Below are 26,820 nucleotides of genomic sequence, written 5' to 3'. Positions count from 1 at the left end.
TCTCATAGCAAAGGGTCTGAATACTTATGTAAATAAGGTATTTCTGTATTTAAAAAAAAAAAAAAAAAGTTTTCACTTCGTCATTATGGGGTATTGTGTGTAGATTTATATTTAATCCACTTTAGAATAAGACTGTAATCTAATAAAATGTGGAAAAAGTCATGTGGTCAGAATACATTCCGAATGCACTGTAGGGTTCTAGTACAGATTTATTTCATGCTTCTAGAAAGAGAGGTGTTCAGATGTTTTAGGGTTGTCTTGTCTGTATTTAGTTTAAATAAAAAATAATCGTCAAAAACCGTTGCCAGGAATGTTCACTTAAAAATAAACTGCTCAAGGCCCGGTTTCCCGATAGCAATGGCACTTAGGCTTAAGAGTGTTTTAATGATGCATCTTTCCTACAACAGCCAATGAAATACATACGTTTCTCAAAACACCACGCAGAGAGAAAGTTTGCTAAGTGCGTCGTTGAGGCATGTGTCAATACTAAGGCAACTCTGTTCTCAGATCAGCTTTCTCCATACAAATCTGACTTTAACATTAGAATTATTCCACATTACTGATGACAGATCAGCTCCTAGAAACAAATACTGAGGCGGCTAATTCTAATGCTTACCCTATAACAATGCACTAAATCAAGATTTGGCACATCATTGTACACTTGTTGTTACACATCATGAAATGTATTGAGGCAAAAAAACAACAACAGACAGTAGCCTACAATTATCAAAATAGAACTCAATTGAATGAACATGAAATTGAGTTCAGTAATATTTAATTATATAGGCCTACTGTACGTGCGGCCTATACTGTAGGCTATTTATATTTTAATGCAGTTCTCTCTGTTTCCATTTTAAGCATTCATTTAACATTTAATTTGTCCTTCGCTTGCTTAACAATTGAAAAGACATTGGCAACTTTGTATTTGTAGTCAACTTCGTTGTGATGTTATTGGCGGTCACAGAGAGACAGATAAACATCTTGATTCTTTGTTTAGCGCAGATCTTATTCCATCCCTTTACTTAGATTTGTGTGTATTAGGTAGTTGTTGTGGAATTGTTAGATTACTTGTTGATATTGCTGCACTGTTGGAACTAGAAGCACCTGCATTTCGTTACACTCGCAATAACATCTGCTAACCATGTGTATGTGACAAATAAAATTTGATTTGAAGTAGTACATCCTATCACCGATTTGAAGAATGACTACAATTAAGGTCATGTAGCAGTGTTGACCCCATTCAGAATGATAAAAAAAAAATGTGCTCATGAAACAGCCAACAAGGCAGCATCCTAATTTATGAGTCACTGAGGCTGCTATTGCATCTGATCAGCCTGGCAGGAATAGAGCTTACCCACTGGATCATAGGCATCAGCCTATAAGGTACTTTTAACGGCTAATATGCCTGCAAGGAGCTTTTCCCATGAAACAGCCTACAAGGCAGCATTGTGACTTCATCAGCCTCTAAAGCTGCTATTGAGCTGCTCAAGCTCTGAGGCTGAAAGCTAATCTAATCAGCCTGCCAGGAATGGAGTTCTGTACATGTAAATATTACCCATAAAACAGGAAGTGCCCATTATAATTATGCACATATCAGTTATGCAAGCTCACAACCAGCAAAAAATAACTAGCTAGCTACAGTAGCTAACTAACACGACTACCTAGCTAACTGCTAGCTCACAAGACTAGCTAGCCAAGTGAGCTTCTAGCTAACAAACAATCAGTGTAATATCAGTATAAAGTTGACTTAATTTTGAAAGATGCTGGCTACATTACATGTTTTACTCTATGCTTCAGCTTTCTGGATATGTTTGAACATGGCTCGTCGTCCCTTCATTCGATTGGTTCTGGTCTTGAGGGCGGCACGCAGCCTTGGAGACATTGTCACCTGTCAGGCGCTGTTCAGGGCTTAAATGCTCCACGAGCGTCCAGCTCGGGAATGGTTTTAGCACCACCAGGCGACAAAATTGAAGAACTACACCACACATAGTAATTTCCGGCAGAATCGGAAATGGTGTCATTCTCCATCATCAAAAAAAGTAATAGCGGCATGGCAGCAGCACCAGCTATCCACACTAAGACTGGTTATCAGATTTTGCCTTCAAAATAAAAGTCCACGGTAAAACGCTATGCATGTGATACAATATCAATATTTTTTTGCAGCTTTGCACAGAGCATAATGTTAAAATTATGTTAAAGAAATTATAACTACATGGGGGGAAAATTTAAACTAAAGAGAATTGTATTTTGGTTGTATTGCACAAACAACTTGCACTGTACAGGAAAAACAATATATTTTTTGTCCATAAAACCAGGGTCCAGTCTACTCTCTAAAGTCCCTAGAATACAAGAGTTTGAACAAAAAGTTATGTCATAGGAAGTGTTGCAGGACTTTTACTGTGGTCTAACAGCTTACAGTGGGGTGCCTGGACAATGTGGTACAATGCAAATCATTGTATATGCATTACATATGGGCTTATAATAATTTTAAAAACGATTATAGGTGCCGCAGTAAAAGTATTGTAGAATACTCAGTAGGGTCAGTAGAATCCATATATGGTGTCATTTCATGGGTCATTGAATGGAGTTTTGCTGGCTTTTTACTCCACCAAATCATGGAAAACATGTTGCCTAATAGAGCAAAAACTATTCTAGGTGGCTATGCAAAAGTTTTGTAGGGAATATAATATATTATTATATTTCATGCACAGTTATTTGCATTGGAGGCATTTATTTGACAATGGGACATGTTTTAAAACACATTTAAATCAAATGTCACTTAAAAATGAGCAAATATGAATAATTGTTCATGTTCAGAGAAGTATTTTTCATATTTCATGACTAAATACAGGTTATTGACACTGCTATACTATTACGTGGGGACTCTTATTTGACACGTTTACAAACTTCAGTTACCCGGAAGTACTTTTTTAGTGTCGCTGACGAGACACTTACCAAAAAAAAAATGAATGCTGCTGTTTTCTTCTGAACACAAAACAGTCTCTTGGATAATGTCACACATCGGCGATAACGAGCTAGAACAACTGGAATACCTCTCGTTGGTATCCAAAGTGTGCACAGAACTCGACAACCATTTGGGGATAAGTGATAAAGATCTAGGTATGTAAAACTGAAAGTGAACTTTCAATATAATATTTGTTAGTTGGCAATACAATGGCTAACAGCTAGCGACGCGTTAGCTAGCAGCAACTCGAGATCATCTTCTCGGGTAAACCAGCTAGCTATTAAACTAGTTAATGATTTCATTAGCGTAGCTAAGTTAGGTAACTAACTAGTAAACCGTGTAGTTGAGTTTAGTCAGCTAATAACGTTACTAACAACGATGCGAACTTTCTCGCTGCCCCTAGCTGATATGCTATAGTAGCCATTTTAGCGAGCAAATCAAAGCTACACTCGAAATGTTTAGGACTAGTTAACGTGGTTAATGTGGTTATTTTCTTTGCTGTTTTACAGCTGAGTTTGTCATCAGCCTTGCTGAAAAGCAACCAACATTTGATGGCTTCAAATCACTTCTGCTGAAAAATGGAGCAGAATTCACAGTAAGTTTCTCCAGCTTTCAAATCGACACATTCTTCTCTCCCCTGATCCTTAGTGTAAAAGAGAAAGTAGTGCACTGTTATCTGTCAATATACCTGGTCAATTAATGGTTAATAAACAACTCTAGGAGGGGGGGGGGGGTCTATAAAATCTCATACATATATATATTTTTTTACATCTGAAAAGTACAATTGAGAATCAAGAAAATTGAATGTTCTGAGTCCATGTCAATGCTTAAATATTGTTTTAGGTCTGATTATTGTGTGTAATTCCACTTTAATTGAGCATCTGGCCCTTTAATTGCGCATCTAGCAAGTAAGGAATGTGCCATCTGTGCCGGTCTAGTGATGGTTCTGTACAGCTGCTGCTCATTTCATGGCAAAGTTTGCAAATAACAAGAAATATATATAAAACAATATGCTTACTCATGATATACTTCTGCTATACAAATTATATACACTACCGTTCAAAAGTTTGGGATCCCTTAGAAATGTCCTTGTTTTTGAAAGAAAAGCAAAACAAAAAATGGTGTCCATTTAAAATAACATCAAATTGATCAGAAATTCAGTGTAGACATTGTTAATGTTATAAATGACTATTGTAGCTGGAAACAGCTGATTTTTAATGGAATATCTAAATAGGCGTACAGCGGCCCATTATCAGCAAACATCACTCCTGTGTTCCAATGGCACGTTGTTAGGCTAATTGATCATTAGAAAACCATTTTGCCATTGGAACACAGGGGTGATGGTTGCGTTAATGGGCCTCTGTATGCCTATGTAGATATTCCAGAAAAAAATATCCAGCTACAATAGTCATTTACAACTTTAACAATGTCTACACTGTATTTCTGAACAATTTGATGTTATTTTAATGGACAGAAAATTTGCTTTTCTTTCAAAAACAAGGACATTTCTAAGTGACCCGAAAACTTTTGAACTGTAGTGTACATCTGCCAGGTAAGCCGACTTTGCAGTTAACAGTTTATTTCTGTCAACCCACATCAACTGGCTACACACAGAGTGATAGACAAACACATGCACCACACAGACAGACGCGGGCAATATTGCTGGATATTAATTGGTAGATATTGTGTTAGATTTGGCTTTTTAAGCCAGTAGTGGCTAACCAGGGTTGGGATAATGTCAACGTTGCGTTGATTAGATAGTAGCTGGGAGCTTACGGGGTCTGATACTTGTGAGATTCGTTTATGACAGTTGTGCGGTGGAATACGTGAAAATTGCTTCTACTTTCAGAATTGTTTGGCGAGCCACTCATAGTTGGGCTGTGAGCTACTGGTAGCTTGCGATCGACCTGTTGGAGACCCCTGACCTAAATGGATGTTTATGGAACTGATATGTAGACGTAACATTTATTTTCCATCTTTCAGGATTCACTCGTCGGCAATTTGCTCAGACTTATTCAAACGATGCGGCCTCCACCAAAGGCATCTTCAAGCAAAGGTATGTGATCTGTATTCCACCTGTATCCTCTGATGTGATGTGTGCTTTTCACTTAGCGCACATTTTTGAAGGTATGGGCTGGGCTATGTGTACTCGGTGTACAAAACATTAAGAGCACCTTCCTAATATTGAGTTACACCTCGCCCTCAGAACAGCCTCAATTAGTCAGGGCGTGGAGTCTTCAAGGTGTCAAGCATTCCACAGGGATGCTGGCCCATGTTGACTCCAATGCTTCCCAGAGTTGTCATAGTGGCTGGATGACCTTTGGGTGATGGACCATTCTTAATACACACGGGAAACTGTTGTTTGTGAAAAACCCAGCAGCGTTGCAGTTGACACAAACTGGTACATCTCACACCTACTACCATACCCTGTTCAAATACACTTGAATATTTTGTCTTGCCCATTCACCCTCTGAACTGCACACATACACAATCCATGTCTCAATTGTCTCACGGCTTAAAAATCTTTCTTTAACCTCTCCTCCCCTTCATCTACACTGATTGAAGTGGATTTAACAAGTGACATCAGTAAGGGATCATAGCTTTCACCTGATCAGTCTATGTCATGGAAAGGGCAGGTGTCCTTAATGTGTTGTACACTCAGTGCATGTGCTATTGTTACAATGTTGTGGGCTTGATGATATGCTGAGTTGCTGACCCTTTACTCTGATTTTAGCCTTTGAACCTGTGGTCAAGCAGAAGAGTGACAAGGACAAGCTGAAGGAATTGTTTCCTGCATTATGCAGGCCAGACGATCCTGCTCCCAAGGTACGTTTTGTTGTTGTTATAACCTGGTTAATTCGCAGGTGAAATGTATATTATAGGCTTTACTTTGTGGTTGACTTTGACCTGCTGACATTTGGCCTACCGTTTCGGACCCCCTCCCCCAAGGCCATATTGGATGAAGACGATGTGAAGATCGCCGACGCTGCCATGAAGGAGTTGGAGATGTTCATGCCCAGTGTGAGCAGATCAGACTCAAAGAGCAAGAGCAGGTAAAGGGCTTTCACCAGTAAAATTCTTATTGGTTTCAAGTGCAACGTTTTTCTCAGTTATTACATAGGTTATGTGACCTGTTTTGTATTTCTCAGGTCGGACAAAAAGAGGAGGCACAGCAGAAGTCGGAGCCGAGACCGGGACAGGAGGCGGCGTCACCGTTCTCGGTCCCGCTCACGCTCTAGGTCTCGCTCTAGGGACCGGGACCGTCAGAGAGAGAGAGACCGTGAGCGGGACCGTGACCGTGGTAAGAAACGTGCGTCTCGCTGGAATGAGCGCAGCCGTACCCCCAGCCCCCACAGAGACCGAGACAGGGACACAAAGGAAGGCTCGGACCGGTGGAAGGACAAACACGTGGACCGTCCTCCACCAGAGGAGCCTACTGTAGGGGACATCTTCAATGGCAAAATCACCAGCATCATGCAGTTTGGCTGCTTCGTGCAACTGGAAGGGCTGAGGTCAGTAAATCAGTTGGGTTAATGCTATGTCGAAGGTCATTAGTTCAATAGTAATGGATCTAGTTTGTGTTTGAACTTGGTTTGCTTTTGAGTGGCCAGTGTTGAAAGCCTTATTTGTTTCGCATTGTAGGAAACGCTGGGAGGGCTTAGTCCACATCTCCGAGCTGCGCAGAGAGGGACGCGTTGCCAATGTGGCTGATGTGGTCCAGAAAGGTCAAAGGGTCAAGATCAAGGTGCTGTCCTTCACTGGCTCCAAGACCAGTCTCAGTATGAAGGTGAGGCGGGAATGAAGTCAAGGCCTACGGTCCTTTGGGTGTGATATACTATATGGAGCAAATGTGGTCTCTCAACAAGCTCTGATAATCATGATGGCAAAAAAAAAAGGAATTTGAAACTTTTGGAAAGGACTATGAAAGACCTTTCTGAATTATTGAAACACTTGTTCCCCTCTTGGTTTCCAGGATGTAGACCAGGAAACAGGGGAGGACCTGAACCCCAACCGGAGGAGGAACCAGGGCCCTGATGGTGAGGAGGAGAAAATCATGAGGAACCCCGACCGCCCAACCAACCTCAACTTGGGCCACGCCCCTGAGTTGGAGGACGACACACTGGAGCGCAAGAGGCTGACCAAGATATCGGACCCCGAGAAGTGGGAGATCAAACAGGTATGTGTACACGCGTAGCTTATCAAGACATCGTGCCTGTTGTTTTAATGTCATTTTGATCTAATCATGCTCTTTTTTTAAAATGATCTGCCCTCAGATGATTGCTGCTAATGTTCTTTCTAAAGAGGAGTTCCCTGACTTTGATGAGGAGACCGGTATCCTCCCCAAAGTAGATGACGAAGAAGGTAAAACATGTCTTTTGTTATTGTGTATAGAAAACCAGTGTCGGCTGAGATTCACATCAGTGCGTTGGGTTCTGAATAGCTTTGTGTCTTTCTTTCAGACGAGGACCTGGAGATTGAGCTGGTGGAGGAGGAGCCTCCGTTCCTGAGAGGACACACTAAACAGAGTATGGACATGAGCCCTGTCAAGATTGTCAAGGTATGTTCCCGTGTGGCCTTGACCATCCTACTTTCAAGGCAATTTTGTTTGACTGTTTTCTTCCTTTTTTAGTAGTGTGAACCAATGCAGCCCTCTCTGTTTCCCTTTGTCAGAATCCAGACGGCTCGCTGTCCCAGGCAGCCATGATGCAGAGTGCTTTGGCTAAGGAGAGGAGGGAAGTGAAGCAGTGTCAGCGAGAGGCCGAGATGGACTCCATCCCCATGGGCCTGAACAAACACTGGGTAGACCCCCTGCCTGACGGTAAGTCAGTGTGGAAGCATACAGTAATCCAAAACCCAGCCCGGTCTGAGCCACGACCGCCTACGTCAGGCTTCCTCCAGTGTAGCAGCAGTAGCCCTCAGGGTTAGCAGGGCTGGAGATGGTTATCTGCTTTCCTTTAGCATCCTAACAGGCCGGATAGAGTGGCCTGCTGTAGTGTGCTGTGTCCTAAATGACCCAGGGTGGAGGGTACCTGCCAGGGCCCTAGACTGGTCATCTGAAGGGATGGATGTTAAAGTGAATGTCCAGTGTTTCCAGATTTCTATGAAATATGACCTGGAATTACTTACAATATGAGTGAAATAGTTTTCCTTCCCAGTATGTTAAAAAGCAGCTTTCCTGTGTTGGAATGGTGTGGGTGTATACTGGTCATTAGAAATATTCAATCGAGTAGACTGCTGATTGGCTAGCTCATCCTCCTCTAGACCACTGATTGGCCAGCTCATCCTCCTAAGGAGTATGATATACTCTAAGGAAATGGCAAGCAATTTTGAAGCGGTCTGTTTGATGTGGGAGTTTTGTGTAGGAGGAGTTAACAACATTTATGTGGGTATGAGTTAACAGAATTTTACTTTTAAAAGTTAATATTTTCACTGGACAGTTACTTTAAATATCATGCCAATTCATTTCTATTAAACACACAACCTCTTACACAGTTGATGGGAGACAGATTGCAGCCAACATGAGAGGCATCGGCATGATGCCAACTGACATCCCGGAGTGGAAGAAACATGCCTTTGGGGGCAACAAGGCCTCTTATGGCAAGAAGACAGCGATGTCCATCCTGGAGCAGAGAGAGAGCCTGCCTATCTACAAGCTGAAAGAGCAGCTCATACAGGTTTGTGCAACAGTTAGCTTCTGTTACCTTGCTGGTTATTTTTATGTCAACATCAACTGTTTTTAATCATTTCCTGCCATCTGATTTTGCTCACAGCTGTACTCCACTATTACAGGCTGTCCACGATAACCAGATCCTGATTGTTATTGGCGAGACTGGCTCTGGGAAAACCACCCAGATCACCCAGTACCTGGCTGAGGCAGGGTACACCACTCGGGGGAAGATCGGCTGCACTCAGCCCCGTCGTGTGGCAGCCATGTCCGTGGCCAAGAGGGTCTCTGAAGAGTACGGTTGCTGTCTGGGCCAGGAGGTGAGTGATCGCTCTACACTGCATATATCTTAACACATGTGACCATGAGGCGATGTCTAACACATCTGATCGCAGAACAATGCTGATTTTAGTGATTTCTATCTTCGTTCATCCACTCCAGGTTGGATACACCATTCGTTTTGAGGACTGCACCAGCCCTGAGACAGTGATTAAGTACATGACGGATGGTATGTTGCTGAGGGAGTGTCTGATAGATCCGGACCTTGGCCAGTACGCCATTATCATGTTGGATGAGGCCCACGAGAGGACCATCCATACCGACGTACTCTTCGGTCTGCTCAAGAAGGTATACCAGGGCCTCGTTTCGCCTTGACTTGAGGCTCTAAACATCTCTACAATGTCAAGGAGACACAAACACCCTTCTCCTCTCTCTCTTTCAGACGGTGCAGAAACGCACGGACATGAAACTCATTGTGACTTCGGCCACACTTGATGCCGTCAAGTTCTCTCAGTACTTCTACGAAGCGCCCATCTTCACCATCCCAGGGCGTACCTACCCAGTGGAGGTGCTCTACACCAAAGAGCCGGAGACAGACTACCTGGATGCCAGTCTCATCACCGTCATGCAGATCCACCTGACTGAGCCCCCGGGTATGGTTTTAACATGTTTTATATCTAGTCTATAGTCAAACTGTAATTCAAAGTCGTTGACCTAAATGAAAATCCATTGCTCTAAAATGTCAGGTTGAGATTCTACCTTGATTGTCAACAGATATCAACCTTCACTTTGTCCTCTCTCGCGTCTTCTTTGCAGGTGATGTCCTGGTGTTTCTGACGGGCCAGGAGGAGATCGACACCGCTTGTGAGATCTTGTATGAACGGATGAAGTCACTGGGACCTGAAGTGCCTGAACTCATCATCCTACCGGTCTACTCCGCCCTGCCCAGCGAGATGCAGACCCGTATCTTTGACCCTGCTCCCCCCGGCAGCAGAAAGGTCGTCATTGCCACTAACATTGCTGAGACATCTCTGACAATCGACGGTATCTACTATGTGGTGGACCCAGGCTTTGTGAAGCAAAAGGTGTACAACTCCAAGACTGGTATTGACCAGCTGGTGGTGACCCCCATCTCACAGGTAGGCTGGTTAATCACTCAATTCATATTCTAAATGTTTCCCACATTGTAACCCCTCTGCCTGTCTAAATCCCTTTGCGTACCTTGCAATTAGGATTTAGTATACTAAGGGCTTCAATGTAACCTCTCTGTTCAATGTATCTTCTCTGTTAGGCCCAAGCCAAGCAGCGGGCTGGAAGAGCTGGAAGAACTGGTCCAGGGAAGACCTACAGGCTGTACACAGAGAGAGCCTACAGAGACGAGATGCTCACCACCAACGTGCCTGAGATCCAGAGAACTAACTTGGCCAGCACGGTGCTGTCTCTCAAGGTATGCACACAGTAACAAAAGTGGCAATCTTCACTGTGATTATATATACTTGTCTGCGCAGACCTACTCATCCGGTGTCACCCTCTCACCTCCCTCTCTCCTTACTTTCTTCAGGCTATGGGCATCAATGACCTGCTGTCGTTTGACTTCATGGACGCGCCACCCATGGAGACACTGATCACGGCCATGGAGCAGCTCTACACTCTGGGGTCTCTGGACGATGAAGGGTTGCTCACTCGCCTTGGACGCAGGGTAAGATGGAGTTTAGAGCCCAAAAAAAGGAGACGATTGTTAAGAAACGTGACAGTGAGGAATCACGACCAACTAATGAATCCTTCCCATCTCGCTCTGTCAGATGGCAGAGTTCCCTCTGGAGCCCATGCTGTGTAAGATGCTGATCATGTCCGTCCACCTGGGCTGCAGTGAGGAGATGCTCACCATCGTCTCCATGCTGTCTGTGCAGAACGTCTTCTACAGGCCCAAGGTACAGCAAATCACGGGACTCATAAACACTGAAATAGGGTTCTATCGCTCCTCTGGGAATCCTGATTAGATGTTGTTTTCTTTGCAGCACAGGTTACTGTTGTGTTGAGGTTTACCATTATGGGTGGAGAACTCACTGAGGCAGTTCTACGGTGTACCTTTGTTTACCATTTGGTGACTAACAGTCCTTTTTATTCTCTGTCCCAGGACAAGCAGGCCCTGGCTGACCAGAAGAAGGCAAAGTTCCACCAGGCCGAAGGAGACCACCTTACCCTGCTGGCAGTGTATAACTCCTGGAAGAACAACAAGTTCTCCAACCCTTGGTGCTACGAGAACTTCATCCAGGCCCGCTCCTTGCGCAGAGCCCAGGACATCCGCAAACAGATGTTGGGCATCATGGACAGGTAGTACCCGCTATCCATTCGACAATGGAGTTAATTGTACGTCTGACAAAGACACCTCACAGGACATCTTCTCACACAAACCCAAAACACTTTTTGACCTGTTTTCAGACACAAACTGGACGTGGTGACTTGTGGAAAGGCCACAGTGCGTGTACAGAAGGCCATCTGCAGTGGTTTCTTCCGGAACGCAGCCAAAAAGGATCCCCAGGAAGGCTACCGTACCCTCATTGACCAGCAGGTGGTGTACATCCACCCCTCCAGTGCCCTGTTCAACCGCCAGCCTGAGTGGTGAGTCAACACTCTTTTCTGATAACCATGGGGACTAAAGGATTAGTCACTAGTTTTACATTGAATGTCAACTGTTACTGAGACATCTTGGACATCCTTATCCTCTTGCCCCATAGGGTGGTGTACCACGAGCTGGTGCTGACCACGAAAGAGTACATGAGGGAAGTGACCACCATTGACCCACGCTGGCTGGTAGAGTTCTCACCGGCCTTCTTCAAAGTGTCCGACCCCACACGCCTCAGCAAACAGAAGAAGCAGCAGCGCCTCGAGCCCCTCTACAACCGCTACGAAGAGCCCAACGCATGGAGAATCTCCCGCGCCTTCCGTCGGCGCTAGAATGTCTATCCTGTATCTCCACACAAAGGAAGAGATGGACACAGTCCTGTATCAGTTGGTAGAGAAATACCGTGGAGAGACATTGTGCCTGTGCCAACAGGCCTCACTAACTCTTACTTATTGGTCAAGCTGGGGCATTGTCTACTTGTTTTAGACGTGTAAATGATGTGTTTTGTGTCTGCTCAGCTGATTTTATTCAACCACTCATTTTGATCTGAGGTATTGGTAGGCCTAATTCTCTCTTGATCTGTATAGAAGACGACTAGCAAAGTGAGACTGTTAAGGGGCCAGGTCATTGCTTCCCCTGTCCTTACAGGCTTATTTGGGTAATATGAGTCAATGTCTCATCCCCATGAGGAGAATCAATCTTCTATCTGAGCATCAAGGACAACGAAGCTGTTTTATTTGTTCGTTTTACTTGAATGTCACATCTGACCTGTGGTGAAAACTTCAGAAAAAGGACAAATTGAGTAGGAAGGGGACTGGGTAGTAATTTGAAAAGTGGGTGAATGTCTTTGTCTCAGAGCACTGTTCTCCTAAAACAGAATTTATCTTTTATAGTAGGCTATCTTTTATAAAACGAAGGGAAATGCATGGAACTATGTACTCGGACATTGTCTTTATTTAGCTTTGAGTGATTGTTTCACTGTGCTAATGTACTCCTTACACTTTCTGCCCTCATTAAATATTGTATTGCTCTCATTGTTGTCAATGTTTCATTTAGAAAATGTAATTGGCAGCCACACTGGTGTAGGTTAAAATGGTCATATTGACAATGATTTTAGCCCCACCCGGTGACACAATTGAAGTATTACACACAGAACCCAGAAGTGTGATCGAAGTTCAAAGTTTATTATGTAATGTGCTTGTTGTCAATGGGCACGTTCCTCTGCCCAGGTGTTGCTGACACATGCCCGATCTTAGAACGCCTGGATAGGTATTTTACATATTAGCTAACCACATGATTTATTGCAATCTGGTGCCTGGTGTGGCACTGGACCATTAGTTGATGCATGTAAAATCAGAGAATGGGGAACGTGACCAAAAATAGCGTTTTTTCTGAAAACAAAACATATGCTGTTGAGCAGTGGTGTCAAACTCATTCCATGGAGAGCCTGGTTTCTGCAGGTTTTAAATTTCTCCTTTCAATTAAGCCCGCGATAACCAGGTGTGGGAAGTTCCTTACTAATTACTGACCTTAATTCATCAATCAAGTACAAGGGAGGAGCGAAAACCCGCAGACACTCTGCCCTCCGTAGAATGAGTGACACCTGTGCTGTAGTGAATGGCAGACTTCAGAGTTGAAGAACTTAAATGCCCAGTGCAGTCCAAAATGTGATTTTGCTGTGTTTTATATTTCCACACTATGAGGTTGGGATAATACTGTGAAAGTGATAATGTCCTTTTAGTGTAAGATCTGTTTGAAATGACTGCCAGAAATGTCATCCTGTTTTGGTGAGATGGGACTTTTGGCATTCCTGGTGCCATCACCAGGTGGTAAATTAGTTAATAGACAAATAAGAAAGATACTTCTGAACTTCTCTGCCATTAACAGCTAGTTTTCTGTTTTTCCCTCCCCACTCAGACCACTCCCAGACAGTCCTATCAAAATGATTTATTGAGAAATTGCTCTTTGCTAAGTAGCTAATTTAAAAAAAAACATTGGAAAACAATCACAGTAAGGTACTTAAAGGGATAGTTCACACAAATTACAAAACTACAAATTGGTTTGCTTGCCCTGTAAGCAGTCTATTGACAAAGGATGACAGCAATCCATACTTTTGTTTAGTTTCCCTGGCACTGTTTCCAAATGCTAACATTTTAGCATTTCAGGTACAAATCCCATTCAGGTCACAGTAGCGATATTAGCATTTTTCACGCATCATGTTCAAATCTATAACTGACGTTGTTGAGCTTCGCAATCAGGATGATTTTAACATGTTTTACCCTACTTTACCCTTTTTCTCCACCCTACTTTCACCATACCTTTCAGGCCTAACTGTTTTCATCCTGTTTAGTAGTGTGAACAACTAAATCTCTCTTTCCCTCTGTCAAAATCCAGACGGCTCGCTGTCCCAGACAGCCATGATGCAGAGTGCTTAGGCTAAGGAGAACCACGCTCATCAAATGGCTGAGATGGATGCATTCCTGTTGACCTCGACAAGCAAGGGCCTTGGCCACACACAAACATTGTATTAGAGATGTAGACATACAGTATGCTTTCCCACCATGTGATTTATCCCTGGGCTTCTACCTCATGCGTCCTTTCTGCCCTCTAAAAGGTAACTACCACGTAGTAAAACAAAGTCCAGTCTGATGGTTTCCACTAGTTACCACAGCCACAAAGTTTAATTTTTCTTAATTTAAGGTTAGGTTAATGCATAAGGTTAGCAGTGAGGTTAAGGTTAGAGTTAGGATTAAAAGCACATTTTAAACCTAACCTTTTTTTAAAGGTTAGGTTTAGGCATAAGGTTAGCTGTGTGGTAAAGGTTAGAGTTATGTGTAAAATCAAATTTATGAAGCTCAACTAGAGACGACCCAGTCTGAGGCACGACCGACGACGTCAGGCTTCCTCCAGTGTAGCAGCAGTAGCCCTCAGGGTTAGCAGGGCTGGAGATGGTTATCTGCTTTCCTTTAGCATCCTAACAGGCCGGATAGAGTGGCCTGCTATAGTGTGCTGTGTCCTATATGGCCCAGGGTGGTAGGAGAGGTTGTGTGGGTGGAAGGTTCCTGCCAGGGCCCTAGACCAGTCATCTGAAGGGGTGGAGGTTAAATATCATGCCAGTTCATCTCAATTAAACACACTTCCCTCTTACACAGTTGATGGAAGGCAGATTGCAGCCAACATCAGAGGCATTGGCATGATGCCAGATGGCTTCCCGGAGTGGAAGAAACATGCCTTTGGCGGTAACCAGGCCTCTTATGGCAAGAAGACAGAGCTTACCATCCTGCAGCAGAGAGAGAGAGAGCCTGCCCATCTACAAGCTAAAGGAGAAGCTCACACAAGTCAACAATAGACATTGCCATATAGAGAGAAATAAAGTTGTTTGTCAGACATTGCTTTATTTGTAAGGTTACCTGACTTCAATATTACTTCAACGGTTTAAATGATACATGGTATCCAGCTTTGGTCACCTCTCTTTTTCATTATGACAGGCTGTCCACGATAATCAGACCCTGATTGTGGTTGTAGAGACTGGCTCTGGGAAAACCACCCAGATCACCCAGTACCTGGCCGAGGCAGGCTACACCACTCGGGGGAAGATCGGCTGCACTCAGCCCCGTCGTGTGGCAGCCAGACTGGCTCTGGGAAAACCACCCAGATCACCCAGTACCTGGCCGAGGCAGGCTACACCACTCGGGGGAAGATCGGCTGCACTCCGTCTGTGCCCCGTCTGTGGCCAAGAGAGTCTCTGAAGAGTATGGTTGCTGTCTGGGCCAGGAGTTGAGTGAGCAGTTTTACCTTGGTATACCTTTTGGATTTGCTTTTAGTCAGTGACTTTGTGTATGAGGGACTTCTCACCTCTCAATTATTTTCCACACCAGGTGGACTACACCATCTGTTCTGCACCAGCCCTGAGACGATGATCAAGTAAGTACATGACATATGGTATGCTGCCGAGGGAATGTCCAATAGACCCAGACATGGGTCAGTACACCCTCGTCATGCTTGACGAGGCCCACGAGAGGACTCCATACTGACATGCTCTTTGATCTACTCAAGAAGGTGCACATGGTCTTGTTCATAACAGCAAAACAGTCTAAATATTTCCTTGACTCCTTCCATTTTGAGAATAGTATAATGAGTGGTGTGTTAATTCCTTTAAATCATCTGTCAAGAAACGCCCAGACATGATGCTGATTGTGCCCTCGTCAACACTAGATGCTCTCAAGTTAAAAATATAAAAACATGTTTTTTAAATTCTATTCATTGTTGGGAAGGGCCCATAAGTAAGCATTTCACTGTTAGTCTACACCTGTTGCTTCTGAAGCATGTGACAAATAACCTTTGATTTGACTTGAGTTTTCCCAGTACTACTTTGAGGCGCCCATCTTCACCATCCCAGGACGCACTTTCCCAGTGGAGGTGCTCTACTGCAAAGAGCCGGAGACAGACCACCTGGATACCAATCTCATCACCGTCATGCAGGTCCTCATGAGTGCGCCCCCAGGTACGGTTAAAAATGGTTACAATGCATACATCCACAATGTCTACACTTCAGCGCCTGCGATAAGATACAACCTTTATTTAACCTTTATTTATTTATTTATTTTCTTTAACCTTTCTTTAACCTTTATTTATTTAACCTTTATTTAACCTTTATTTATTTAACCTTTATTTATGTATTTATTTTCTTTAACCTTTATTTAACCATTATTTATTTAACCTTTATTTAACTAGGCAATTAAATACACATCTCCTCGTTTGAGCAATTGTACTTGGGCAGAGAGACTCCAACAAGTACCCTTCACTGTGAGAGCCACTCCAAAGCAATAAAGTCTGCCTCGCTGCTGAGTAGAACCCCCCCCCCCAAAAAAAAAAACATTCACTACCCAGCCTCTATCTCCTTCCTCTCTCTTTCTCCTCCCTTATTCAGCCCAGCGCTCTTCTAGTCTTCACCAGCCACCTCGGGGAAAAAGTTATTTTTCCATACAGAACATTGAGATTTAGTGAGGGAGCGCATAGACACGCATTTAATAAAATCTATAGTTGTGAGACTACTGTGTGTGTGTGTGTGTGTGTGACGAAAGTAACACTTTTTTCCCCTGAGATTGATAGAGCTAGAGGGAACCTATTTTATGACAAACAACTTATACAGTGCCTTGCGAAAGTATTCGGCCCCCTTGAACTTTGCGACCTTTTGCCACATTTCAGGCTTCAAACATAAAGATATAAAACTGTATTTTTTTGTGAAGAATCAACAACAAGTGGGACACAATCATGAAGTGGAACGACATTTATTGGATATTTCAAACTTTTTTAACAAATCAAAAACTGAAAAATTGGGCGTGCAAAATTATTCAGCCCCCATAAGTTAATACTTTGTAGCGCCACCTTTTGCTGTGATTACAGCTGTAAGTCGCTTGGGGTATGTCTCTATCAGTTTTGCACATCGAGAGACTGACATTTTTTCCCATTCCTCCTTGCAAAACAGCTCGAGCTCAGTGAGGTTGGATGGAGAGCATTTGTGAACAGCAGTTTTCAGTTCTTTCCACAGATTCTCGATTGGATTCAGGTCTGGACTTTGACTTGGCCATTCTAACACCTGGATATGTTTATTATTGAACCATTCCATTGTATTTTTTTTGCTTTATGTTTTGGATCATTGTCTTGTTGGAAGACAAATCTCCGTCTCAGTCTCAGGTCTTTTGCAGACTCCATCAGGTTTTCTTCCAGAATGGTCCTGTATTTGGCTCCATCCATCTTCCCATAAATTTTAACCATCTTCCCTGTCCCTGCTGAAGAAAAGCAGGCCCAAACCATGATGCTGCCACCACCATGTTTGACAGTGGGGATGGTGTGTTCAGCTGTGTTGCTTTTACGCCAAACATAACGTTTTGCATTGTTGCCAAAAAGTTCAATTTTGGTTTCATCTGACCAGAGCACCTTCTTCCACATGTTTGGTGTGTCTCCCAGGTGGCTTGTGGCAAACTTTAAACAACACTTTTTATGGATATCTTTAAGAAATGGCTTTCTTGCCACTCTTCCATAAAGGCCAGATTTGTGCAATATACGACTGATTGTTGTCCTATGGACAGAGTCTCCCACCTCAGCTGTAGATCTCTGCAGTTCATCCAGAGTGATCATGGGCCTCTTGGCTGCATCTCTGATCAGTCTTCTCCTTGTATGAGCTGAAAGTTTAGAGGGACGGCCAGGTCTTGGTAGATTTGCAGTGGTCTGATACTCCTTCCATTTCAATATTATCGCTTGCACAGTGCTCCTTGGGATGTTTAAAGCTTGGGAAATCTTTTTGTATCCAAATCCAGCTTTAAACTTCTTCACAACAGTATCTCGGACCTGCCTGGTGTGTTCCTTGTTCTTCATGATGCTCTCTGCGCTTTTAACGGTCCTCTGAGACTATCACAGTGCAGGTGCATTTATACGGAGACTTGATTACACACAGGTGGATTGTATTTATCATCATTAGTCATTTAGGTCAACATTGGATCATTCAGAGATCCTCACTGAACTTCTGGAGAGAGTTTGCTGAACTGAAAGTAAAGGGGCTGAATAATTTTGCACGCTCAATTTTTCAGTTTTTGATTTGTTAAAAAAGTTTGAAATATCCAATAAATGTCGTTCCACTTCATGATTGTGTCCCACTTGTTGTTGATTCTTCACAAAAAAATACAGTTTTATATCTTTATGTTTGAAGCCTGAAATGTGGCAAAAGGTCGCAAAGTTCAAGGGGGCCGAATACTTTCGCAAGGCACTGTATATGTCCTCTGCCATTAGCAACTGTCATTCATTTCTAGGGTCAGTGAGTTGAAATGAAATAGACTGAGAACAGAACTACCGCAATGTTACTTTTGTACCTGCCGGCGGGGCGGGAGTAACACAGCCTTGGGATGGAAGTAACAGCTGGCGAGGAGTGCACAATATCTGTCTTATCTCCATGTTTCTGCCTTGTAATGCTCGTCACTTTCAACAAATATACCATCAGACCTAATTTCATGTTTTTGTCGATTTGAATAACTAATGCTATAGGTTAGAACATCGCAATGTTACGCAAACCACAATATTTAGCCTTACAATATTAACATCGGACTAAACTGGATGACATAATAGCTAAATTAACCATACTTTACTGTTCATGCTTAGCCCTACCAATCAGGCAGGCTCCAGCTGTCCTTGTCATGCGCTCTCCTCGTGTCTCGATAGAATGGATGTCTTTATTCTCTTCACAAACGGCAAACTCATCATGCTCGTCACATTTCCATAGCTTGACAGAAGGTAATTGGCCCCCAGAATCATAAAGATACATGTTTCTAACCACTAACCCGTCGATAAAAGCTTGTGTGAGAAGATGATCCATCAAGTCAATTGATTAAGGCATAATTCTAATGTCATATATAATTCCATAATTTTTTACATAACATTCATATTGATATTATACTAACATTATAAAAACAAGATGAAGTAGGAGAGACAATGGCGCGTGCCTAAACGTTTATTTTATTTTATTCCAGGTCATCAGTTTACATTGTTTTATTTTTGTCTCATAAAAAACATGAGCTGGCGCACACCCGGAAAAACGATTGTGTGTGGAGGTGCTGACTAACGGCGAATAAACTATAAAGGCACACACTCCATATATAAACTCCCAGCAATTTACTGGGTTAATCCCCAACGTTTGGGCATCACTGTGCCTTCTTCAGGGTAATGTCATGAATACTTGAACCAGGTTATGTAGACAAACACTGCAATTAGTGCCACCAATGACCATAGTGAGGGGTTTTGTCTCATCCATCTCTCCTATAACTCCCAAGACCAACTATTTTATTTTATGTTACCTTTGTTTAACTAGGCAAGTCAGTTAAGAACAAATTATTATTTTCAATGACGGCCTAGGAACAGTGGGTTAACTGCCTGTTGAAGGGCAGAATGATAGATTTGTACCTTGTCAGCTCAGGTGTTTGAACTTGCAACCTTCCGGTTACTAGTCCAACACTCTAACCACTAGGCTACCCTGCCGCCCCAAAAAAGTTTAGGATTCGGCCATCAGTGACTCTTTCGCTCCTTTTTTGCAGGTGATGTCCCGGTGTTTCTGGCAGGTCAGGAGGAGATTGACACACCTTGAATGAACGGATGAAGTCACTGAGACCTGAAGGGCCTGAAATCATTATCCTACTGGTCTACTCCGCCCTGCCCAGCGAGATGCAGACCCGTATCTTTGACCATGCTCCCCCCTGCAGCAGAAAGGTACCAGAAGGGCCCACCCTAACACAAACCAGAACGGTCCCAAAAACACATACACACTCTTCTGCTGCCACACATGCCCGATATTGGAGGAAGGCCTAAGCCTAATAATTTTGTGATATTTGATTATGCAGGTAATAATTGTCACTAACATTGCTGAGATGTCTCTAACCAATGATGAGATGTACTATGTGGTGGACCCAGGCTTTGTGAAGAAGAATGTCTACAATTCCAAGACTGGCAGCGACCAACTAGTGGTGACCCCCATATCCCAGGTAGGCTGAATAGATATATGCAGATATCATTATCATGCATGGAGAAGGAACACAATTTTTTTTTTTTAATGATGAATATACTTTGTGTTTTTCCAAAGTATTAAACTGAAATCCAATCAAAATGAATCGCTATCTTTATCTTTCTCAGGCCCAAGCTAAGCAGCAGTCTGGTAGAGCAGGAAGAACTAATGCTACCGTCTGTTTACAGAGCGAGCATACAGAGATGAGGTGTTCACCAGCAATGTGCCTGAGATCCAGATAACTAACCTGTCCAGCACCATGCTGTCTCTCAAGGTACATAACACATACGAGAGCGATTTACTCCAGACACCGAACAGGCCTTCATCCCGGTCATTCGCAGGAGTAAGAGACTGATATTTCGCGGAAGGAGGATCAGGCGACGAGTGGCTAATCTGCCTTTGCCATCCGTATTATTAGCCAACGTACAATCACTGGGAAATTAATGTGACGAACTAAAAGCACGTATATCCTACAAACGGGACATTAAAAATGTAACATCTTATGTTTCGCCGAGTCGTGGCAGAACAACTACATGAATAACATACAGCTAGCAGGTTGGACACTCTATCGGCAGCATAGAACAGCAGCCTCTGGTAAGACATGGGGTGGCGGTCTGTGTATATTTGTAAACAACAGCTGGTTCACGATATCTAAGAAAGTCTCAAGGTTTTTCCCGCCTGAGGCAGAGTATCTCATGATAAGCTGTAGACCACACTATCTACCTAGAGAGTTTATCTGTATTTTTCGTAGCTGTCTACATACCACCACAGACCGATGCTGGCACTAAGACCACACTCAATGAGCTGTATACCGCCATAAGCAAACAGGAAAACGCTTATCCAGAGGCCACTCCTAGTGGCCGTGGACTTTATTGCAGGGAAACTTAAATCTGTTATACAAAATTCCACACATAGAGACGCGTTCAAAGCTCTCCCTCGTCCTCCATTTGGCAAATCTGACCATAACTCTATCTTCCTGATTCCTGCTTACAAGCAACAATTAAAGCAGGAAGCACCAGTAACTCAGTCAATAACAAAGTGGTTAGATGAAGCAGATGCTAAACTACAGGACCCAGCTGTTCCGGATGACTGTGTGATCACGCTCTCCGCAACCGATGTGATCAAGACCTTTAAACAGGTCAACATTCACAAGGCCGCAGGGCCAGATGGATTAGCAGGACGTGTACTCCGACTATGCTCTGACCAACTGGCAAGTGTCTTCACTGACATTTTCAACCTCTCCCTCTCTGAGTCTGTAATATCAAAATGTTTCAAGCAGACCACCATAGTCCCTATGCCCAAGAAAACGAAGGTAAATTACTACCGACTCATAGCACTCATGTCTGTAACCATGAAGTGCTTTGAAAGGCTGATCATGGCTCACATCAACACCATTATCCCAGAAACCCTGACCCTCTCCAATTTGCATACTGCCCCAACAGATCCACAGATGATGCAATCTCTATTGCACTCCACACTGCCCTTTCACACCTGGACAAAAGTTTGCTGATGACACAACAGCGGTAGGCCTGATCACCGACAACGATGAGACAGCCTATAGCGAGGAGGTCAGAGACCTGGCCGTGTGGTGCCAGGATAACAACCTCTCCCTCAACGGGATCAAGATAAAGGAGTTGATCGTGGAATACAGGAAAAGGAGGGGCGAGCACACCCCCATTCTCATCTAAGGGGCTGTAGTGGAGCAGGTTGAGAGCTTCAAATTCCTTGGCGTCCACATCACCAACAAACTAACATGGTCCAAGCATACCAAGACAGTCGTGAAGAGGGCACGACAAAACCTATTCCCCCTCAGGAGACTGAAAAGATTTTGGCATTGGTCCTCAGATCCTCAAAAAGTTCTACAGCTGCACCATCGAGAGCATCATGATGGGTTGCTGCACTGCCTGCTATTGCAACTGTTTGGCCTCCGACTGCAAGGCACTACAGAGGGTAGTGTGTACGGCCCAGTACATCACCGGGGCCAAGCTTCCTGACATCCAGGACCTCTATACCAGGAGGTGTCAGAGGAAGGCCCTGAAATTTTTCAAAGACTCCAGCCACCCTAATTACTTTAATTTCGTACTTTTATTTGGTATTTTTTTTAAACTGCATTTTTGCTTAAGGCCGTGTAAGTAAGCATTTCACTGTAAGGTCTGTTGAATTCAGCGTGTGTGACAAATACAATTTCATTTGATTGACAAAGGTTTACTCGCTGGATAAAATGGAGTATGGAACAACAAGCTAACTTAAAATTGGTCAGTGACTAGTCTGAGTTCAAATTGCCTTGACCCCAACCATTATATTATAGTAATGAATGTGATTAAATATTATACACTCTTCCCCACTCCTCTCCCTCTGTCTGTCTCTTTCTTTGTGTCAGAGGGCTGAGATCCCTCTGGAGCCCGTGCTGTGTAAGAAGCCGAGCATGTCCGTCCACCTGGGCATGCAGTAAGGAGATGCTCACCGTTGTGTCCATGCTGCCTGTGTAGAACGTCTTCTCCAGGCCCAAGAAACCTCCGATCATAGGTCCATAAATACTGTGTAACCATGGCTATTATTAATGTCCTCCAGGCCAGTGAGTGGTGTAAGTGAAAATCACAGAAAGAACATGCACGGTTAAAATAAATCAACTTCTGGAGCTTTACAATGGTGAAAGCTATTCAAATTAGAATAAATGTATCTGCTGTGTCTGCAACTACTATTTTGTCATAAAACATCATGTTTAATATTGTTAGCTTTCGAGTTAGCTAGCGATCAAAATTACCTGAATGTCAGCCCCACATTCTGCTAGTTTTGGCTGATAATAAATGTATTGATGCATTACTTAAATTGCCTGATGTCTCTCGAATTGGTTTCAAATGTGCACATCCCAACTTTGTTATACAGCACACATATTAGCTAATATCTACAGATGTTAGGGAGCTAGCTAGCAGAAGACAAGCTAGCATCACATTAAAATGTAACTCACTGCAGTTGGATAAAACTGTTATTTTTTGTCTCGTTGGCTAACAAAATATAATATTACTACTTGTTGACATACAGTTGAAGTCGGAAGTTTACATACACCTTAGCGAAATACAGAAGTTTACATACAATTGAGTGTATTTGGTAGCATTGCCTTTAAATTGTTTAACTTGGGTCAAACGTTCCGGGTAGCCTTCCACAAACTTCCCACAATAAGTTGGGTAAATTTTGAATTTAAGCCATTTTGTAACAACTTTGGAAGTATGCTTGGGGTCATTGTCCATTTGGAAGACCCATTCGCGACCAAGCTTTAACTTCCTGACTGATGTCTTGAGATGTTGCTTCAATATATCCACATAATTTTACTCCCTCATGATGCCATCTATTTTGTGAACTGCACCAGTCCTTCCTGCAATAAAGCACCCCCCACAACATGATGCTACCACCCCCTTACTTCACGGTTGGGATGGTGTTCTTCGGGTTGCAAGCCTCCACCTTTTTCCTCCAAACATAACGATGGTCATTGTGGCCAAACAGTTCTTTTTTTTGTTTCATTAGACCAGAGGACATTTCTCCAAAAAGTACAATCTTTGTCCCCATGTGCAGTTGTAAACTATAGTCAGGCTTTTTTATGGTGGTTTTGGAGCAGTGGCTTCTCCTTGCTGAGCGGCCTTTCAGGTTATGTCGATATAGGACTCGTTTTACTGTGGATATAGATATTTGTACCTGTTTCCTCCAGCATCTTCACAAGGTCCTTTGCTGTTGTTCTGGGATTGGTTTGCACTTTTCGCACCAAAGTACGTTCATCTCTTGGAAATTGCTCCCAAGGATGAACCAGACTTGTGGGGTTTTTTTCTGAGGTCTTGGCTGATTTCTTTTGATTTCCCCATGATGTCAAGCAAAGAGGCACTAAGTTTAAAGGTAGGCCTTGAAATACATCCACAGGTACACCTCCAGTTGACTCAAATGATGTCAATTAGCCTATCAAAAGCTTCAAAAGCCATGCCATCATTTTCTGGAATTTTACAAGCTGTTTAAAGGCACAGTCAACTTAGTGTATGTAAACTTCTGACCCACTGGAATTGTGATACAGTGAATTATAAGTGAAATGATCTGTTTGTAAACAATTGTTCAAAAAATTACTTGTGTCATGCACAAAGTAGATGTCCTTACCGATTTGCCAAAACTATAGTTTCTTAACAAGAAATTTGTGGAGTGGTTGAAAAACTAGTTTTAATGACTCCAACATAAGTGTATGTAAACTTCTGACTTCAACTGTAGGTTAACTAGCTTACTAAAATTTGGATTGTTTTCTCTATTGAAATGCATGGTGGAGTGTACAACTTTGCGTGCAAATGCTCAAGTCCTTGTGCACATGTACCCTCTGTAGGATTTGGATACCCTTGTGCATGGTGGGTTATTATGGGTTTACTTCCAAAATCGTCTGCTATCGTAGCTATCACATTTGTTGATGGTGGTGAATTATGGTTGAATGACTTCCCTAACTTGTCATATATTGGTGGAAGCCTCAGACCATAATGAGACAGTTGTAGCCTAATGTGATTGGTGTTGATCAGTTGATGGCCAGTCGTCGCTTTTGTCATTTTATTCTGTGCCGCCCCGGGACAAGCAGGCCCTGGCTGACCAGAAGAAGGCCACGTTCCACCAAGCCGAGGGATCCCACCTTACCCTGCTGAATGTCTATAGCTCCTGGATGGAAGAACAAGTACACCAACCCTTGGTGCTTCGAGAACTTTATCCAAACTCGCTCCTTGCGCATAGCCCTGCATTTATGTAAACAGTTTATGTAAACAGATGCTGGGCATCATGGACAGGTAGGACATTCATCATAAGAATTTTTTATTCATTCTACATCCAGTAACGTTCTCTACTGGTATTATTACTTGTGCATTTTATTAATCTTGTGACTCAAAGACACAATCTCTGGGGCCTAAATGTAACTTAATCTAATTCCCATTTATGGATTTCATAGAAAATCTATATGCCTACTTGTATCAATAATTTGGACATAGGGTGAATTATTGGCGTGTTACTTTGACCTGTGCCACGTGGAAATGCCACAGTGCTCAAACAAAAGGTAATCTGCAGTGGTTTCTTCCGGAATGCAGCTAAAAAGGAACCCTGGGAAGGCTACTGTACCCTCATTGACCAGCAGATGGTGTAAATCCAACTCTCCAGATCTCTGTTCAACATCCAGCCTGAGTTATGAGTCTATAACCATTGGGGCTCTAAGCATAGTCACGAGCAACTTTCATACATTTTTACTGGGGCTAGTGTTGCTTCTATGCAATGGAATCCTTGTATATACCATATATGTCTTGAAAGGCACCACTGTTCCGTGTTGGCCACCCATTTTTGGAAGTAAAGAGCGTAAGTGTATAGACTGTGCTACTTTTTAATATATATAATCAGGGAACAGAGCTCCAGAAAGATTAAAAACATACTCTTCTATACCCCAATTTTCCCCACTCCTTTCATCCCTTATCGCAGTCTAAGGCACTGCATCTCAGTGCAAGAGGCGTTACTACAGTCCCTGGTTCGAATCCAGGCTGTATCACATCCGGCCTTGATTGGGAGTCCCAAAGGACGGCGCACAATTGACCAAGCATTGTCCGGTTTTGGCCGGGGTAGGCCGTCATTGTAAATGAGAATTTGTTCTTAACTGACTTGCCTAGTTAAATAAAGGTTAAATATCTACAGGTTGGTGTATGAGTTGCTGCTGACAATGCATCAAACAGAAGACGCAGCAGTGCCTCGAGCCCCTCTATAACCGCTACGAAGAGCCCAACGTATAGAGAATCTTCCGCACCTTCCGCAGGAAATAGATGTGTATCCCTTTACCCTTACACACGGGCTCACACCACAGCAAGAGAGAGAGAGGGAGACGGTCATTGATTGGTTGATACATACCAGGCCATTGTTCTTCTCTGTGTTCCTTGAGTCATTTGGTTTTATGGTTCAATGTCAGTTAACTTATTCTCCTCAGATAGAAATCAAAAGTTAGTTTTACTTAAGAAGTTGAATGTATAAATCACCTTCAAAAACCGAACATCAGGGATTCCCTTAAATAAATAACTATTAAGTGAATAGGAAGGGAAGGGCATGTAATCTGATCAGCCAGTGGAAGTCTGTCTGTTTTTGAGGACACAATGCACAGAGTTGGATTAGTCTAGTGATCTCATGTAAATAGTTTATTTCCAGGGAAATGGATGGGACTTTGATTGTAGGTCAGCAATTGCCAGATCTGTCGTTTCATTAAGACGACGGAAATGTAATCAGACTGAAATTATGAGTGAATCCTTTACTGTAATCGCCAGTGAAATGCCTTCTTTTTTTTCCCCGAAATGACCATAAACCTCGTAAAATATTGGATGGTCTCATGACTGTTGTTTTTTTCTTGTTGCTGTTATAATTAAACTGTCATGATCCGCCAGTGACATAAATGGATAGTATAAAACAGACCAGTTACAGAATTGGCCCTTGCAGAACTACCATCAAAAGTTTGCAGGTAGCTGAGCGATTAAGAGCGTTGGGCCAGTAACTGAAAGGTCGCTGGTTTGAGTCCCCGAGCCAACTAGGTGAAAAACCTTTCGATGTGCCCTTGAGCAAGGCACTTAACCCTAATTTCTCCTCCATATTTATTCATCTGGCAAATAGACACGCCCCTTTTAAACATTTCAGAGTCAAAGATAGATCTAACCCTAGGTTTTCTTCTGAGCTATCTGAGCTCATTCAGATGAGAAATCAGGACT

General features: G+C 43.0%; 1 protein-coding gene and 1 pseudogene across 1 annotated transcript; both read left to right on the top strand.

Moving 5' to 3' along the window:
* Nucleotides 1-2,894: 2,894 nt before the first annotated feature.
* LOC110491480 (ATP-dependent RNA helicase DHX8) lies at nt 2,895-12,569 on the top strand. The gene is made up of 22 exons (XM_021564962.3): nt 2,895-3,120; nt 3,475-3,560; nt 4,949-5,021; nt 5,700-5,791; nt 5,915-6,018; nt 6,115-6,477; nt 6,608-6,752; nt 6,939-7,142; nt 7,240-7,327; nt 7,426-7,523; nt 7,637-7,784; nt 8,459-8,640; nt 8,756-8,950; nt 9,072-9,257; nt 9,352-9,562; nt 9,726-10,048; nt 10,201-10,356; nt 10,471-10,608; nt 10,712-10,840; nt 11,047-11,243; nt 11,352-11,531; nt 11,648-12,569. The coding sequence occupies exons 1-22, from the start codon at nt 2,970-2,972 to the stop codon at nt 11,865-11,867; spliced, it is 3,669 nt and encodes a 1,222-aa protein (XP_021420637.1). The 5' UTR covers nt 2,895-2,969; the 3' UTR covers nt 11,868-12,569.
* A 724-nt stretch (nt 12,570-13,293) lies between these two features.
* On the top strand, nt 13,294-25,277 carry LOC110492844 (ATP-dependent RNA helicase DHX8-like; annotated as a pseudogene).
* The last annotated feature ends 1,543 nt before the right edge of the window (nt 25,278-26,820 follow it).

This window comes from Oncorhynchus mykiss, chromosome 16, assembly GCF_057628025.1.
Source record: "Oncorhynchus mykiss isolate SJ-2025 chromosome 16, ASM5762802v1, whole genome shotgun sequence".
Classification (NCBI taxonomy): domain Eukaryota; kingdom Metazoa; phylum Chordata; class Actinopteri; order Salmoniformes; family Salmonidae; genus Oncorhynchus; species Oncorhynchus mykiss.
Note: the sequence above shows the minus strand (reverse complement) of the source record. Positions and strands in the feature narration are given on the sequence as shown.

Coding starts and splice junctions, on each gene's coding strand:
- LOC110491480 (XM_021564962.3), top strand. CDS start 2,970: ATGCTGCTGTTTTCTTCTGAACACAAAACAGTCTCTTGGATAATGTCA. Junction 6,019..6,114: donor GACTCAAAGAGCAAGAGCAG/GTAAAGGGCTTT, acceptor TGTATTTCTCAG/GTCGGACAAAAAGAGGAGGC. Junction 6,753..6,938: donor AGACCAGTCTCAGTATGAAG/GTGAGGCGGGAA, acceptor CTTGGTTTCCAG/GATGTAGACCAGGAAACAGG.